Source organism: Ambystoma mexicanum, chromosome 13 (assembly GCF_040938575.1).
Source record: "Ambystoma mexicanum isolate Mex_15411 chromosome 13, UKY_AmexF1_1, whole genome shotgun sequence".
NCBI classification, from domain to species: Eukaryota; Metazoa; Chordata; class Amphibia; order Caudata; family Ambystomatidae; genus Ambystoma; species Ambystoma mexicanum.
Window position 1 is genome coordinate 251,357,736 of NC_090938.1, and position 16,833 is coordinate 251,374,568.

The 16,833-nt window shown below is 47.1% G+C and overlaps 1 protein-coding gene across 2 annotated transcripts in view; it reads right to left on the bottom strand.

Annotated features, from left to right (window-relative positions):
* The window catches only part of PNP (purine nucleoside phosphorylase), a 379,606-nt gene that overhangs the window by 188,508 nt on the left and 174,265 nt on the right, over nt 1-16,833 (bottom strand). For both annotated transcript variants that reach the window (XM_069633728.1, XM_069633727.1), the window contains one exon: nt 16,218-16,321. In XM_069633728.1, coding sequence (XP_069489829.1) covers nt 16,218-16,321 — 104 coding nt within the window. The remainder of the gene's footprint in view (nt 1-16,217; nt 16,322-16,833) is intronic.

Consider the following 16,833-nt stretch of genomic DNA (forward strand, 5'->3'; position numbering starts at 1 on the left):
CAGGTGAGATCTGGCCGGTCTAGCGGTCTCAAATAATGGAATCCCATATGATGCACCTTGATCATCCCAGAGACCATCAAGAGCCTCCACAGGCTTGTACTGAACCTGTACTATAGGGGGGGGGATTACTGGTGATAGCTCCAACCCCTTAACGAGGGACTCATAGCTTTCAGGCCCACTATATCTTTGCCACCGACTCGGTTATAGATGTTAAATACCAGCAAACATGCCCCATCACTGCTGTCGGTTTTAAACACATAAGATACCCAGTCCCAGTGGGAATCATCTCAGAGAGCACATCGTAATCAGGCTTAACTAGAATGGCCAGTCCTTCTTTAGGCCTACCTCTAAGGCCTTTAAGCATGTTTATGTTGCGAGAGCTGAACCCCTGCACCACAAGAGGTTCAGTTGCCCATATTTCTTGGACATTCTAATTGGTAACAATGAAGAAAACACACCCAGTCAGAGTCTTGCGATAACCGATTGACTCTGGCCACATTCTAGGAAAGTATTTTTCAATTAGTATGCTTTCCTCTTCCCTCAGTCTGAATGACATCACCGAAGGGAGCTAAGGGATCCCTCAAACAGCCAATATGTCATTCAACCCCATCCATCCCCCTCCCCGTTCGAGAAGGCAGATGGGAAGGGTGCACCAGCCCAGTTATATATACTTCCTATACAAAGAGCTTGAGATGGGGCTACAGGGCGAATTGAAATAGGACTGTGGGAGTGTGTTCTCATTCTCATTGACAGCAAGCCCTCCACCAAATCGGGGGTCCTTCGATGTAAATTGGATAAAGTCTGTCTCTATCCGGCATTCTACCCCATACAGCATACAGAATATCTTCACAAATTGCTGATTTACAGCCCCTTGCCCTAGGCTTGCTCGGTGCACTGCACAGTTAGGGAGCCCACTGAGCTGTGCCTGGGGTACACATTTTTACTTCGATAAATAAAGTCACTAGGGATGGCTGACACAGGATGCAACAGGCCAGCAGTGGGACCATGGGGAGTAGTATACTCTTTAGAATGCTTTCCATGTCTGGGTCCCCGAGGGTTGGTCGCAGAATTGGCCCCATCTAAGGCCTTTGATCTATAGCCTTATTCCTGCGGATCTGCAGGCCAGGTAGCGGATTTGCCCCGGCTTACAGCATACAGGGTCGTTCAGGTTCAATGCACTGCTTAAATCTGATCTAGTCCCACCAATCTCAATCTGCTTCGTCAATTTGACGACCACTTTGTTTAACTGAGTTACCTCTGCCATTATGTTTGAGAGGACAGCCAGCATTTCACACTGGAAATTATAGTAGCCGACATCTGTCAGATCACCTGTCCCAACATCCTCCCCATCTACCCTCCTTGCAGGATTACCCCTTTTTGCCTTTATGCAGTGACATGTTAATTTGGCGTTGGGTCTCTCTTTCTCCTATGCTTTTTCACAACTTTTGTCCAACGGGGTACGGTTATCCTCAAGATCCACCTCCCTGCTCAGTCCATCAAAACGATTAATGACGCTAATTGTGGGGATCTTTGGTGACTGCAAGCTGCACCAGGTTTCCTTAGGGGCCCTGCACGATCATATCACTCGGTTTCTCAGCCATATATGTGCAGCACAACTCATTTACAGGCAGCTCACCCTGGCAGGGGGATACCACCTTATCCATCTCTCCTCCTTCCTTCGCCCGGATCATATTTGGCAGTTCTAATACCACTGGTGTCAATGCATTAGCAGGTTTCTGCTGAGGGACCGGAGGGCTATGCTATTCAATAGGGTAATGCCCCAGCCTACCTTTCAACTTTAGAGCTGGGATTGTACATATTCTACCTGCTATTTGGGCGAGGGGGCTGGAAGGGTTGCCACTTTAAATGCCTCCAATGGGTGCATACTTTTATCCATCCTCCTTAGGCTTGGGCCACAAGGTCGCGCCCCTGTGGCACCAGCAGCACCGGAATCAGGGACAAGGGGAAAATCGACCTGTATAGTTACCAATTGGATCTTATTAGGACTAACACTGCAATTTTTTAATATAGGATGTTTCAAAACAGGGACCAATAAGCTCAGAGCTGGCACTATTACATGAGTTTAGCCTGTCATTTACAGTTACAATTGCAGTATCGGAAACCACCACTCCCCCAATAAATATTTAATTTCAGAGATGAGAATATTCACCTTGTCTATTGGTTGGAACAGCTTAAACAGCTTCCTCTGTCCTACTCCTGCACCTGGGGATAGAGGTTTGCCCGCTTTCCTTTTCACCACTGCAAGACTGCCTAACCAAAATATCCAAAGATTTAACCAGCTCTAATAATAGTAAACCCTGTGCTCAGATACAACAAGCTAAGAGTTAAGAATCAGAACACTTCTGCAGGCAACGTTTCTCTACTCATCCCAGTGCCAGGTCCCTTATTCCGGGAGATACCGTTTTTATATAGGCTATACTTGACCCACAACAGTCCCAGCACATAATCTCCACAATGTCCTACTACCGGATTGTCGTATGCAGGGTAAAAAGTAAGAATAAGAGTTCACAGTGGGATCAATATGCACTCAGTTTCAGAGTTAACAGCCAGTGTCAGATGCAGGTCAGCACAATATAAGAGTGTCCTAGAGCAAAGGGTCAGGGCCACGTTCTAGTCCAAAGAATGCTGCACGCACACAAATAATCTTGGGGGTAATAAGGTAGAATATAGTTTGAGATAATTAATGCACAAAGTGCCGTTATTGCAATTAAATGACTGGCACATGAATAAGATAAAAATAACGGCTATTAAAATGCTGAATGCAAACTTAAAACCAATGAGAGGCACAAAAATAATAAATGGGTGTCCAAATAAAAGCACAAGTCCAACAGCGGCTAAAAAGTTCTTAAAAGGGAAAAAGTAAAAATAAGAATAAGCTCAGCTTGTGTATGCCACCTGAGCAACAAAATCATTCCAGCTTAAGGCAGGTCGTACAAGTCACACAAGTCTGTAGTAAAACCGTTGCGAGGCAGCGGCGTAAAAAGGAAAGCCCTGGAGCACTAAAAGATCGCAGTCACTCACCAAGCTCCTCTTCCAGTGGATTACGGCAGGGCTTATAAAACAAGTGTTTTTTTGGGGATCAGGGGCATACTTACCAGTGTGTCATCCAGGCCATGGTGGATCCGCAAACCAAAGCCAAGCGCCCGAAAGGTCCAAGAGGCATACTTCCCCTACGTCAGTTGCAGCCAGTCGCTGACAGCGTAGACGGCAGCGCCCGGGACACCAGCGGGCTTGCGCCACAAGGGCGGGTTACTGGGGTTTAAAAGCTCCTTCCTTTTCGCCGGAATGGGGTGTGACCTCACCAGGACTTGCGCCAAAGAGCCATGGGGACAGTGTAGACAGCAGCGCCCTTGACTTGAGCGGGCTTGCGCCACAAGGGTGGGTTACTGGGGCTTCAATGCTCCTTCCTCTTCCTCTTTGCAGGAAGGGGCGTGGCCTCACCAGGACACACCAAAGAGCTACAGGGACAGGTTACACAGCAGCGCCCTCGAATCCAGCGGGCTTGCGCCACAAGGGCGGCTACTGGGTTAAATGCGCCTTCCTCTTCGCCGGTAGACTCACTAAGCAAGACCTTACAAGAATCACGCAGCAGAAACTATCAATGGACATTCATTGCTATATCCACCTAAATCCTCAGTTAAGATGAGTGGACATCAATTCCCATAACTACTCAAGTACTGAAACGAGGAAAATTAAGGAATTGATACTGAGCAGCACCCGTGGTGAACATACTATGGGAGGAAAAAAACCTGGGCGAGAGAAGGGGCTCAGGAGAAGACGTGATCTCTCATGGGAAGGGCGACAGAGGCTGGAGGAACGAGCCATTGTGCAGAAGCTGGAGGCACATCTAGTGTGGCGTGGGGAGAGCTCGCCGGCAGAGAAGAAGGAAAGAAATGTGGGGCGAGCGAGGCGGGCCGTGGAGACGCCATTAACCACAAGAGGGTCCCTGGGCAACCGGCAGCCAAGAGAAGCAGCTCTGACCTTACCAGGAGCCGCAAAGAAACCAGCGTGCAGGAGCTGAGCCGCGAGAGTGCCTGGAGAGACATTGTAGCCATGCAGAGTGGAGAACTGGCAGCAAATGTGCGCTGCATAAGCGCGAGGAAGCCTTGAAACACTACAATAAGCCAGTGAGTCTGCCAGAGCAGAGCGGGGACCCCGGGGCATTTCAGAAACTGCACAAGAGAATTCGAATATTGAGAAGTTACAAAAATGAAACAGCAAAAAAAAAAATGTGTATGATCTCTGGGCCAATCTTGCCAATCCTATTGCATTTTCTACTTCTCTTCCTTCCCAGGCCCTCTGCACGGCTTTGGCCTCCCATTTCACAACCATAACCCGGGACATCCTGTCCTGACTTTCCTCTACTCCCCTCCTTTCTCTGCCTACACTTAGGCCTCCCCTTGGCCCCTATCTCTCCAGGCCTCCTGCTATCCTCCTTCTCACCCATAGCACCGGATGAGGTCACCAAGATGGTTTGCTCTATAAAAGTCTCTGCCAAACAGGTGTCTCCCTGCTCCTCTAGAACCTTCCAGGACAGTCTTGCTGCCCTTGCTCCCCTCTTTTGTAGCGTTCTACAATAACTCCTTTGCAACTGGCTCCTTCCCATTACCTCTCAAGCACTCCCTTGGGCACCCCCTACCAGAAAAGCTGTCTGCAGACTCTTCCTGCCCAGCCAACTACTGCCCTATCTCCATTACCGCCTTCTTGGCCAACCTTCTTGAGAAGTTGTTCATCTCCCAACTAATCCACCACACTGAATCCGTTGGCTGTCTCAACGACCACCAGTCTGGTTTCAGAGCGGCCAGAGGCACAGAAACTGCTCTCCTCAACACCTCTGAAAACTTGCTCCCAAACTTCTGGTCTCATGCCCATTGATCTGTCCTCTGCCTTCGACACTGTCAATCAGGCCACCCTCCTAAATCTCCATGATACTCTTGGCATCACAGACCGGGCACTGGCTTGGCTGACTGCTTTCCTTTTCAATCGGCCCTCCGAGGTGCAAATGGATGCTTTGCTCTCCTCTACCTCACTCTCTACTTGTGGCGTCCCTCGGGGCTCCATTCTATCGCTTGGCCCACCCCCCCCCCCTTTACCTTGCCCCCCTAATCTCCACCTTCTAACCTAACTTCCAGTGTTATGAACATGACACTCGTCTCTCCTTTAAGCTTCAGTCCTCTACCTCCTCATTCCTGATTGCCTGACTGCTATTCAAGCATGGTGTGCTGCTAATGCCAGTAAGACAGATACTTCTCATCGGAACCTCCCCCTTCATCCCCCCCCTATACTCCGGGTGCCCTCCTTGGGCTCCCTCCCTTCACACTCTTGTGAGGCAGAAAACCTGGGTGTCATTTTGACTCCTCTCCTTCTCACCTCATATCGCTGACCTTGCCAAGAAGGCCCACTTTCAGCTTCACCACCTCAAAGGAATTCTCCCTTTCCTCACCTTCCTCCAGAAACCCAATGGCTCTAGAGCTCTGGCTCTCTCCAGGCTGGACTACTGCAATAGCCTCTTACTCAATCGGCCTCTTTCCTCCCTCCACCCTCTTCAACTAATCCAGAGTAAGACTGCAAGACTCATCTTTGGCCTCAAGCTCAGGAACCAATTCTCTCCAGCCCTAGAATATCTCTCAACTGGCTCACACTTGCTGCAAGGATGAAATTGAACACCCTCTGCATCATCCGCAAGTCTTTCTGAGCCCTGGAACTGTGCTACATTCAACTTTCTGTCCCTAAATACCTCCCGTCAGTCAAGGGATACTGTAGAAAAACAGATAGATTAGTGAGTGCTAGTCCAGAAACAGCTCTGATGAAAGGGGGACACTAATGTTTTACCACTGAAACCGGTAGGCTATTACTCTGTGTTCTGGTGTACAAAAGCGAGGATACATGAAACTGCCAACCAGGTCACAGATTGTTCCTCTCTAAAGAAATCAAGAGAAAGAACTACAAATTGACCTACTCTGGGAATAGAGTCAAAGAAATACCTAAAACTCTCCATCGCAGAGCACAGGAGTCCTTGTCCGAGCCAACTCGGCCTAGTGACTTTAACTGTGGTCCCAGTTATCCATACCACTTATAAAGAAAAGCTGCATTCCATAGAAACTGAATAAAATTGGTTTTGTTTTCACTTGGAAAGCAACTAGCACTTGGGAAAAAGGGCAAAAGCAACAACAACAAAAAACCCCCAAAAAAAGCAAAATGATGGTGCATAGAAAGTAATTACTTAGGAAAATCGTCTGAATCACAGTGTGTTACCATGATGAATAAGGGAACATTCGGGTGTTAGACCCCTCCCCCCCTCCCTCCTTTGGTTCCATACGTGGATACTAGTTTAGGATCCTCGCCAAGTTTCCAAACAGACTAGTAGAACAATCAGCCTCCTAGCTCACTCCCTCAATCTAGGGTTAAAAGGCCTGTTCTCTCCCAAACCAAGGAGAAAATCTATCAAATTAAATGTTATTATAAAGGCCAACACAAGCAGATCACCCCCTCCTTAACCCTTCTATTGCATTACTAATAAACTCCCCCACTCTCCCAACGCATAACTGGTATAACCGGAAAATCATGACAGACAAGAACTAATTCCTAGTGCAAAGGATGCATAGAACTTCCTAGCTAAAAGATTAACCCTTTCTAGAAGGAGCATAGGAGTAATGGTTACAGATAGACAGAAATGTGGAGTGTCACTCATAGCTATCCTACATACATTTCAGAGATGCGAAATGCCTCTGAAAGGCCCCAATGCTACCTCTGATTTTGTAAAGCGCCTGAATCCTACGAGGAGCTGGAATTCCTTGTACAGGCTTTCCTTAGATACAAGATATGCAGGAAACAAGCCATCTAGCTAGGTTTGTTTAAACGGTTACCCCTGAATACTTAAAAATGAAATGTGGAGTACTAGCCTCTTAAGTGTAGCTATTTTAGTGAGGGGTGGACATTACACCCCTTCTCAGGTTCCCAGACAGACACCATGTACAATAGTCTACATTCACCCTAGAGCCACATTGCAATTCAGTCCAATTTACATTATAGTTAATTGCTTTAAGTTGTTTTGGGCCTTGACCTGAATCAGAGTGCTGGGGTCTTCCTTGGTCAAAATGGACTCCTGATTGGATGAAGGTGGAACAAAGGTCAAGACTGAACATTCTAAAATGAGTTTCATTAAGATTTGCCTTGAAGAAGAAAAGGAAGAAGGCAAAAAGGAAGATGGTGAAGGCGAAGAAGACTTCATACAGCATGTGCAGGAAGAGCTGAAGACATTGTTCCAATCCAAAGCCAAGTCTGTGCTAGAGACAATAGAAAACTTCCAGTTGTAATAGATTGGATAGATTTATAGAACTCCCTAATATTTTCAGAGTGTAAATATACTTAAACAGGAGTAAATAGTTTCACTCGTACACTCTTCTGACATCTGCAACCTCCTCGAACTCATGGATCTTAACGTGCTCGCTATCATGGATACATGGCTCAAGGATAGCTCTGTCACAAGCTTTGACACCCTGCTTTCTGAAGGCTACAAAATCTTCTCTGCGCCCAGGCCAAAGACGACAGGTGGGGGAATGGTGCTGATCTTCCCAGAATATAAACCTGTATCCATCATCCCTACTCAGGCCTACTCCTCATTAGAGTGCCTAGTTTGCAGACTCTCTCACTCCCTCCTAAATCTTATGGCCACCTTCGTCTCGGAATGGGCTGACCTGGCCTCCTCTCTCTACTTTCCTACTCTTCTCAACACCTCCTGATGGGTGAACTTAACATCCATCTGGACTCTGGCTCCTCAGGACCTTTCTGAAACCTATGCGACTCTCTCCCTCTATATCCTACAGGCTTCACTCATACCGCTGGCCACACTCTGGATGCAGACATCCCTCTCTCTATCCCTCCCACTACCTCTCTTGGACCGACCACTCTTCTCTCAACACAGCTGAAACTCTCCTCTTGCAGCAACACACCCGGAACGGCCTATCGGCTTCAAAGTCAATAGACCCATGAAAAAAGTGACAGTATTTGCCTCCACCTACTCTCCTCCGCCCATTCCTGCGGCTGACTCCCACCCTGAAACAGCCCTAGATAACCTCAATCTCCAACACTCTTGATACTTTTGCCCCTGTCATGCAGGTGCGACTGAAGCCTTCGAAAAAGTGCAACTCTTGGTACGACTCCAATCTGGCTGTCCTTAAACGCAAATGTAGAGCAGCTGAGCGGAAATGGAATTCGTCGGGTGAACCATCTGACAAACTGGCCTGCCACCTCCTTCAAAGGCAATCGACACTGCATCCACACACAAAAAATAAAAATAAAACTTTATTCAAGCCCGCACAACATGGCAGAACTTTCCTAAACCTGTAAGGAACTGGTCAATCCTGCAGTAGCCTCTTCTGTCAGACCCCACCCAGGACCTTTGCACACCCCAGACTGCACACTTCATCACAAAAACCCAAGACATCCTTTCCTCCCTCCCTTCCTTCCACACCACATTATACACCAATCACCGGAACCTCCCTTGGCCCCCTGCACTTCCCCTTTCTTCTCCTTCACCCGTCTCACCAAATGAGGTAGCCAGACAAGTCCAGTCTATGAAGGCTTCATCCAAACAGGTGGACCCCTGCCCCTCCAAAACCATTAAGGACACCATGGACTCCCTCACCCCAGCCTTGGCTGATCTCTGCAATCTTTTTCCACTGGAGTTTTCTCAACTGTTCTGAAGCACCCCAGTGTGCACCCTCTGCTCAAGAAACCCTCCGCCGACCCCTCCATTCCGGCAAACTACCGCCCTATCTCTATCACTCCTTTCCTGGACAAACTCCTTGAGAAGTTAGCCATCTCTCAGCTGACCATCCACACTGAATCTATTAGGGGTCTTCCACAACCATCGGTCTGGCTTTAGAGCATGCAGAGACACAGTAACTGCTCTTCTGAACACCCGTGAAGACCTGCTCTCAAACCTTGACACCAACACTCCCTCTGTCCTCATTCTCCTTGACCTCTCCTCTGCCTTCGACATGGTTAACCACAACATCGTGAACGCGCCTCTGTGACATCCTGGGAATCGCAGGTCATATGGTGTGGTTCAACGCTTTTCTCTCTGACCACCCATCCCAGGTGGAACTCGCAGCCTTTCTCTCGACTATAGCTCGATTAACTTATGGCGTCCCCCAGGGATCTAACCTATCCCCCTGGTTCTTCCAACATCTACATGGCTGCCTTGGCACGTGCGATTGCCACTCACCCCTAACTTGCAGTGCTTAACGGATGACACAACTATCTTTCAGGCTACCCTCTGCCGCCGCCGCCTCCTCCTTCTCCTTCTCCTTCTCCTCGCTCATATCGGACTGTCCGCTATTCAGTCATGGTGTGTTGCAAATTACCTTTGCCTCAACGCCAGTAATAGAGATAGTTTGTATTGGGACCCCTGCTCCCACCTTCCCACTTTTACTCTGTCTGGCCTCACTTGGTACGCCTGCACCGACCTGTGAGGCAAAAAAACCTTGGGGTCACCTTCGACGCCACTCTCCTTCTCTCACCTTTCAGACATCTCTAAAAAGTCCAACTACCAGCTACACCTCCTACTTTCCCCCAGTGGCTCACTGTCTCCAGACCCCTGGTTCTCTCTAGGCTGGACTACTGCAACAGCCTCTTCCTCAACCTCCCTGCTTCTGCCCTGCGTCCTCTGCAACTCATCCAGAACGGAACCCTAAGACTTATCCTTGGCCTCAAGCACAGGGACCGCATCTCTAAGGCGCTGACATCTCTTCATTGGCTCCCCGTGGCTGCAAGGTTCAAGTTCAAGACCCTCTGCATTGTCCACAAGGCTTTCTGGGGCCTGGGACCTACCTATCTGCAATGTTGCCTACCTAAATACTGTCCCTCCCGAGCCCTCTGCTCAGCTACCTCCAACCTTCTCCGAGTGAGCCGGTTCTCCAACAGAGATTTGGAGGGAGATCTTTTATCCTCAGCAGGGGCCTCCCTCTGAAATAGCCTCCCCGCCCCCCTCTGTCATGAGCCTGATCTCCTTAAGTTCTGGAAACTACCCAAGACCTTCCCCTGCTCATCTTCCTTCTCTCTCCCTCTACCCTGCTAACCTAGCTATTTGCTCCTTCTCTCCCCCGCCCTCCTTTTTCTTACAACTTGCTGAGTGGCCGCCTGGTGTACTTCAGAGTCTCAGAGGTCCCTGGCACCCCCTCCAGTCCTCTTTCCCACTTGCCTCAGGGCCCTGCACTCGCCTCTCCCTCACTGCACTTGAGAAATGACCCAAGAGAGCGGCTCTCTCTGCACTTACCCCAGTCTCCACCGACTAGGTGCACTTGGACCTTCCCCTCCCTGTAACCGTCCGTGCACTTACACGATCCGAATGCACTGTGCCTGAAGATTGTCTGTCTGTTTGCCCATGTCTTCACCCCTTAATTGCACTTGGTAAAACTGCAGAATCGTTGTCAGACCCATTTTGCATCTCAACTGTTATTGTATTATATGCACTTACTCTGCCTGTGCAGAGTATTATCGTCTCAGAATGTACTCCTTGAGCACTTTGAAACATTTGCCTTGCGTATAGGCGCTTTATAAATAAACATTACCATTCACATTGAAATAGCTGGCTAATGTGTTAACTAGGTTTTGACTGAGTTGCTTCTACACATGCCTTGTTTGCGTAAGAAGTTTACCTACAGGAATGGTCCGTGCACCAGCAACGCACCCTCAAAAGAGTGTGCCGATATCGTTGTTGCCAAGTGAAATTAGTACGTTGGTAACGTAACTGAGTCTACAAGAACGTTTTTATTTTAATGCTAGTTATTTTTTCATCTAGCCGTTCGCAGATATCACTGCGTCTCACCACAGTAGGCAGGGAGCAGTCCAGATGCAGCGATCGGCTCCTGAAGTAAGAGGAAGAGCAGAGGTGTGTCCAAGCATCGTGAGCCCACCGTAGAGAGGGAAACCCAGTTCCAACCAAGACGGAACGGTAGAGGTGAGATGCGCTGCGTATTCTTTCGTGCGGCAACTGAGAACAAGCACTTTAATTCTGACTAGTGCGGATGCGCGAGACTGAAATTTATTTTTAACCCAGAAAATACAAGGAATTTCTCTGCAGAGCAAAGATAGGCAAATAATAGGAAAATAATTGTTGAGTTAAGGAGCACATTTTTTGTCCCTTCTCTTAAAAAGGTTTATCTAATGCTCAGGTGATGTAGCACAAAAGCCTCAAAAGACTAATCTAATCTCTAGCTAAAATATAGAACCTAAGTTCTGAGACTGGAAGTTTGGAAATCCTATAAAGGCTGCTTAGATTCTCAGCAGAGTTCTACAAGAATATCTAAATCACAGAAGATTCTATAATCCAGTAAAGCAGAGAGTTCTGGTTTGCAGATGTTGTTAACTGTTTGAAAAAAGAATAAGAAATGTCCCCTCTGCTTTCATCAGAGGAACCACAGGTATTGTGTCACTTCAGAGGGCTGATGGGGGTTGTGGTTGAGGAAGGTAGATCCACTCATCTTGTTTATTCTTTCTCGCCCATGCAGATATATTTTCAAGTGGAAGATCCAGAATCTGAGGTTTTCTTTTTATCCCCTTTCCCTCAGAGGTGTTCCGAGCACAGCTGAGTTTTTAGTTAGTTTAGAGCGCAACAGTTTTGTGGGTCTGTGGGGTTCAGCAGCTCCCAAGAACGTCAAGGGCAGGACCCGACAGCTATCAAGCATCAGGGCCTGCCGTCTGAGAACTGAAAGATACAGAAATTACACTGGCAACACCAGGTTGGGACCACCAGACCCATGGCTCAATAGATGAAGAGCGTGCATTTCCTAAGAGTTCTGTGAAACAGGAGTAGGCAGAAATGCATAGAAGGCCTTATTCAACCACTCTAAAAGAATGACATGTCGTAGAGAGTTGTGGCTAGGACTCTTGTGCATACTGACAACACTGATCCATGTGTGCATAACAGCCCTGGGGTTGAAAATTAATCTGAGGCACGGTTGGTCTTGGAGTTACTGGACAAGAACAGAGCAGTGAACCTTATCTTATTGGACTGCTCCTCACAATTTGGGACCAGGCATGGTGAAATGCCACCCTGAAATTGTTACTGCCAAAATCTATGTGAAGAGATATAGGTGGTCTCTTGGAAAGCAAAGTGTTGTGGGGGTCACCCAGATGAATCTGGGAAAACAAAAACATGAACAGTCATACAGCTCAGACTACCTTCTCCCTCAACAGTACTGGAGGTGGGTAGTGGGTCTGAATCACTTAGACCAAAAGAAAGGCAAGATAGAGAGCAATTATGTAGCCAAATGAGGCAGTTCACAGCACTGGCTATGTTTAGGGCAACCAAACAGCCCCAGTCGAAGATGACAAAAACAAAACTGCTGGATAAAAGGTAAGCATTTGGAAGCAAGAAAAGGGAATTAGTGCAACCAAAAAGAATTCACCAGAAGCAAACATCTGACCTAAGCCGCAACTCTAAGGTTCTTTAATCCCTCTCAAAAATCCAGAATTTATAAGAGCATTCATGTTGGCCAGAATGAACCAATTACAATCAAAACGAGCTAAGAAAAAGACAGGGCATTCTAGATTCAACAGAATCAGAGTGCCTCATCAAATATATTCAAAATCTTGAACACATCTTGCTGAAATGCCCTCGACATGACGAGCAAAGGAATAAGCTTTCAGGAAATAATCCATGAATTCTGAGAGGTCTAGACAGTCTAGCACAGGGCTCTGCAGCTTTCCAGATGTTTTGGACTACAACTCACATGATGCCTCACCATTGGCTATACTGGTTGGGGTTGATGGGAGTTGCTGTCCAAAACATCTGGAGAGCCAAATATTGCAGACCCCAAGCCAGTCTATTGCAGACCCCCATAGCCAGCCTGTTGGGAGTTGAATAACTGCATTCTCCATCACACTACCAAGTCATAGCCTCAAGGTTTCTTACAGAGCCGTACCAACTAGGCACAACCTGCCCTGATGTTTGACTGCCTAAATTGTTCGAGTCAGTAAGGTGTCCAAGGTGCCTGCAAATTACTGTTTTAGCATTCCTTTTCCCCCCACTCTTGCATTTTCTTTTTTTTATACCATTTTCTCTTTGTTCCCCAAACCATGATTATTTTCTTCTTTTTAGGTTATTACTATTTGGTAACTTTTTGTAGTCTTCATGACAGTATAAATGTATATAACTTTCAAGGAAAAACCTTTAGTTGCAGGGATGTTAAGGTAAGAACTGAACGCAAAAAAAAACCCCTGAAATTCAGCTAAAGCCACCTTAACTTAGCGCCCAGTGTTACGCAGCCTATGACCACAATGACGACATAACAGATCGAGCTTGCTAACCTCAACCAAAAAAAAAAAAAAAAAAAAAAAGCAGGGTTGCATGTGCCCTCTGCAAAACATGTTATGCTGTCCATCCACATGTGTCCTTTACTTGTGCCCTGAAAAGCAGCCACAATCGGGGCAAATAACTGCACCAATGTCCAGGAGTGCAAACTCACAGGACGACAGTTTTTAAAAAAAAAACGCAGAGGCCTTGTGTGTTTTCTTAGTTTGTTATGAGATATTTAAACTAAGAAACCACATGGCATCAGGGACTGTGGACCATATCCCCATCAATGCAGCAACCAGGACCGACCCTGCTTAGCTTCAAAGCGAGGAAGGGGTAGGCGCCTTAAGGCAATGTTGCTCCAAGTGGTCTTTTAACTTGTGCTAATTTATTAGGCAACATGGCCTGGGAGGGCTGGCCCCTTCCTTGCATTGGGTGCTAAGCAGGGTCAGTTCCAGTTACTGCATGGAGTTACTGCATGGATGGACACCTACATGGATATCGTGTCACTGGCCCAGTGATTTTTCAACCCGAACTTCACTGTAGCTGTAAAAATATATATCTTTCGTTTTTTCTATAGCCGCTTCTGTAGTCATTTTATAGCTGCGAATATGGGGCGAAAACAGCAGAAAATGTCCTGCCCCCTTCCCAAGCCCTCACCAAGTGCCCCCCCAATCTGTACTTGCTCCCCACACACCCGTGATGGCCTCACCTCCCCTGCCCTCTCCCATTCCCCCCACAACACATACGTTTCTGTGATGCAGCTTGCTTTCAAATGTCGGCTATTCTGTCCGTAGCCGAGGCTACAGAAAAGCTTTGTGTTGCAAACTCAGTCCCTAGATCTCCTCCAACTCCAAAATGTCACTTGGTGTCCTCTTACCTCCCCCAACCTCTAGACTGATGGCATGTGCATGTTTTTTTGACCTGCAAATGGATTTGTTCCTGCGTGTCATTTTCCGATAACCTTGGATATATATAGATATGCGGCTATCTCTTGCATCGAGCAAAAACAAAGATGGCTGCCGTTTCATTTCTAAAAAAAGAAATCTTGGTTTTGGCAACTCACCTGAGATACAGCCATCTTTTTTTGGAGAAGAAGCTTCTCCGTCAAATATTTGAGGAACTACTGCACAGAATAACCCCAAACCACAAAAAGGCCTCCAATAAACGATTTGTGCCCAAGTTGTTTCGGACTTGGTCCAGATCTGTTTAGCGGTTTGGGCTGTGCGGAGAAGGGCGCAACTTTTGTTTTCTAAATAAAACAAATCTTTACCAAACATTGCAGGCTGTGGGCACCCGTGCATCCCTAATCGACTTAGAAATATTGGCCAAATCTGTCGCATGAATCAAAGGTTATTTTTCGAGGTTCCTATGGGAGTCCGACTCACCTTAACTATAGGGCGGTGGCCGCCACCCTATGTAGTCGATGACAATTCATGGCACTGTCCTGTAGCCGATTGACAGTTACCCACAAGAGAGATCCACCCAAGGGAAAATGGAGGGGTTCACTTTCTTAGAGAATCTTCCAACATACAGTCTCACAGGGTTCTATAATTTTAACCTGGTTTTCAATGTTTATGCCAAGCCTCAGTTGGGTGAAAGGTTATTTTGAGGTTGTGCCCTGGGTAGAATTATAGAGCTTGGCACAGGGTGTCTCAAATATCTTTAGCTCAGATACAGAGCATAACCTTGGTGTTCCTTAAGCAATACCTTTCCAAGGCTCTCTTTAAACAACTTTTGCATAGTGGCCATGTCTAGCGGTGGAGTGACAAGCAATCTGGTAACGGGTTCAAGGCATTGGAAGGAAACGAAACCAGAGCACAAACTAACCTTGCAGCATATACAAACTTGCTGAGTGTCCCAGTGCCTAACACAAGCCAGAGGTATGAATGTCCTTCAAAGTAAATGCAGACAATTACTTTATTGGTAAGCGTGTCCATCAATCGAATACCAAATTAATAGCGCAAATAACAGTGTTTGAACAATCACAGGTCTTAATCAACAATTTGCACTCTGGGCTGAACGTTGGAAATCGGACAGTTTATCAGGATCCAGGGCGTCAAGGCACTATTCACCAGTGTAGCAATAGATCCGGATGCCTATCAGGATTCCAACATTCACCCAGCCACCTCAAGCTCTTCCATCTCTCTTGCCACCCTGTCCCACTGTTACCTACCCCTGACCACACCAGCATCCTCACCTAACCACTCCTTCATCCCTCGCCACTGTTGCCTCTTCGGCCAGCGCCGCTGCCTCTATACTGTATGAAATAAGATTGTTGTTGGGTAGCCAAAGCAGTAAAGTACAGGCACTTAGCGGCTAAGGCAGTGAAGCGATGTCCTCCTTTTCCATCTCATGGAGGCAGTGCTGTAAGGTGCTGGTGGACAGGCAGGAGGCCCAACACCTGCCTTAGCATGCGGGCAGGTGCTAACAGAATTATTGCCCATGCTTGCGTGCCAAATGGACACTTTCGTGACCCTCCTAACACGCGCTTGCTTTGCCGAGGCCTGGAAGTTGGGCTTGTGGGCACATACGAGGCATATTGCCGGCAGGCTTGAATAGTAAATATGACATTAAGTGACAAAAGAATCTCCTCAAGCAAAGTCAACAAATGTACAGTGCAACAACAAATGTTATGGAGACATAGTAGTGTGGATGAATCTCCCACATCTTTCTATACACAAAGTCGAACTTTTTTTTTAGGGGCTGACGCGTCACCCGCCGTAACATTCCTAATAGAAACTCTGAAGGCCATTTAAGTTAACTTTTAAATGTTGGGACCAATTTCTCTTTTCATCTGCAATGGAAGAAAGATGGGGAATCCTCTTTCGAATGTTGGCATAACACGCTGCAAATCCCTGGAAAGACAACATACTTGAGCAGTGGGTGCACTTACCTTCCACATAGGGTAACCCTCGTACATGTGAAATCTTCCCTGCATACAAACGCATGGTTTGCCATTCAAGTTACCGAACACCAGCTTGCCAGCATGGCCAGGTACTGCAATGAACAGAGACAAGATCATCCTCAGGAATCAGCAAATATCTGCATGCCCTCCCAAACCCTCATCACTCCACACTCCGGCCTAACAAGGGCTTCTCACGTGTTTGTCAGAGAGTGCCACATCTACACAAAGCACAGGATCACCAGCTAGAAATCTTTCAGTGCAGGCATTTCGTCATTTGACCATAGAATCTGGTTTAGTTGATAAACTAGCACAGATACCCAAAATACAATCCAGGCTTGAGCTGGTCCAAGATTAGGAGGACAGAATCTGCTGAGCCAGCACCCTTCTAACGACATTTACCAACTGTGAAAGCTACGCAAGGCTTCCCAAGGATCTTCAAAGAACAAAACATTTTATTAAATTACTCTAATTTACTAGAAGGTCCCTCACAAATCCACTGCATCTCCCTCCAGAATCTCTTCATAGCCAGTTTGCACTTCCAGCACCAAGAGCCATTTACCCTATAATAATGTATAAAAATAATAGGAGCGAGATTACAAACTCC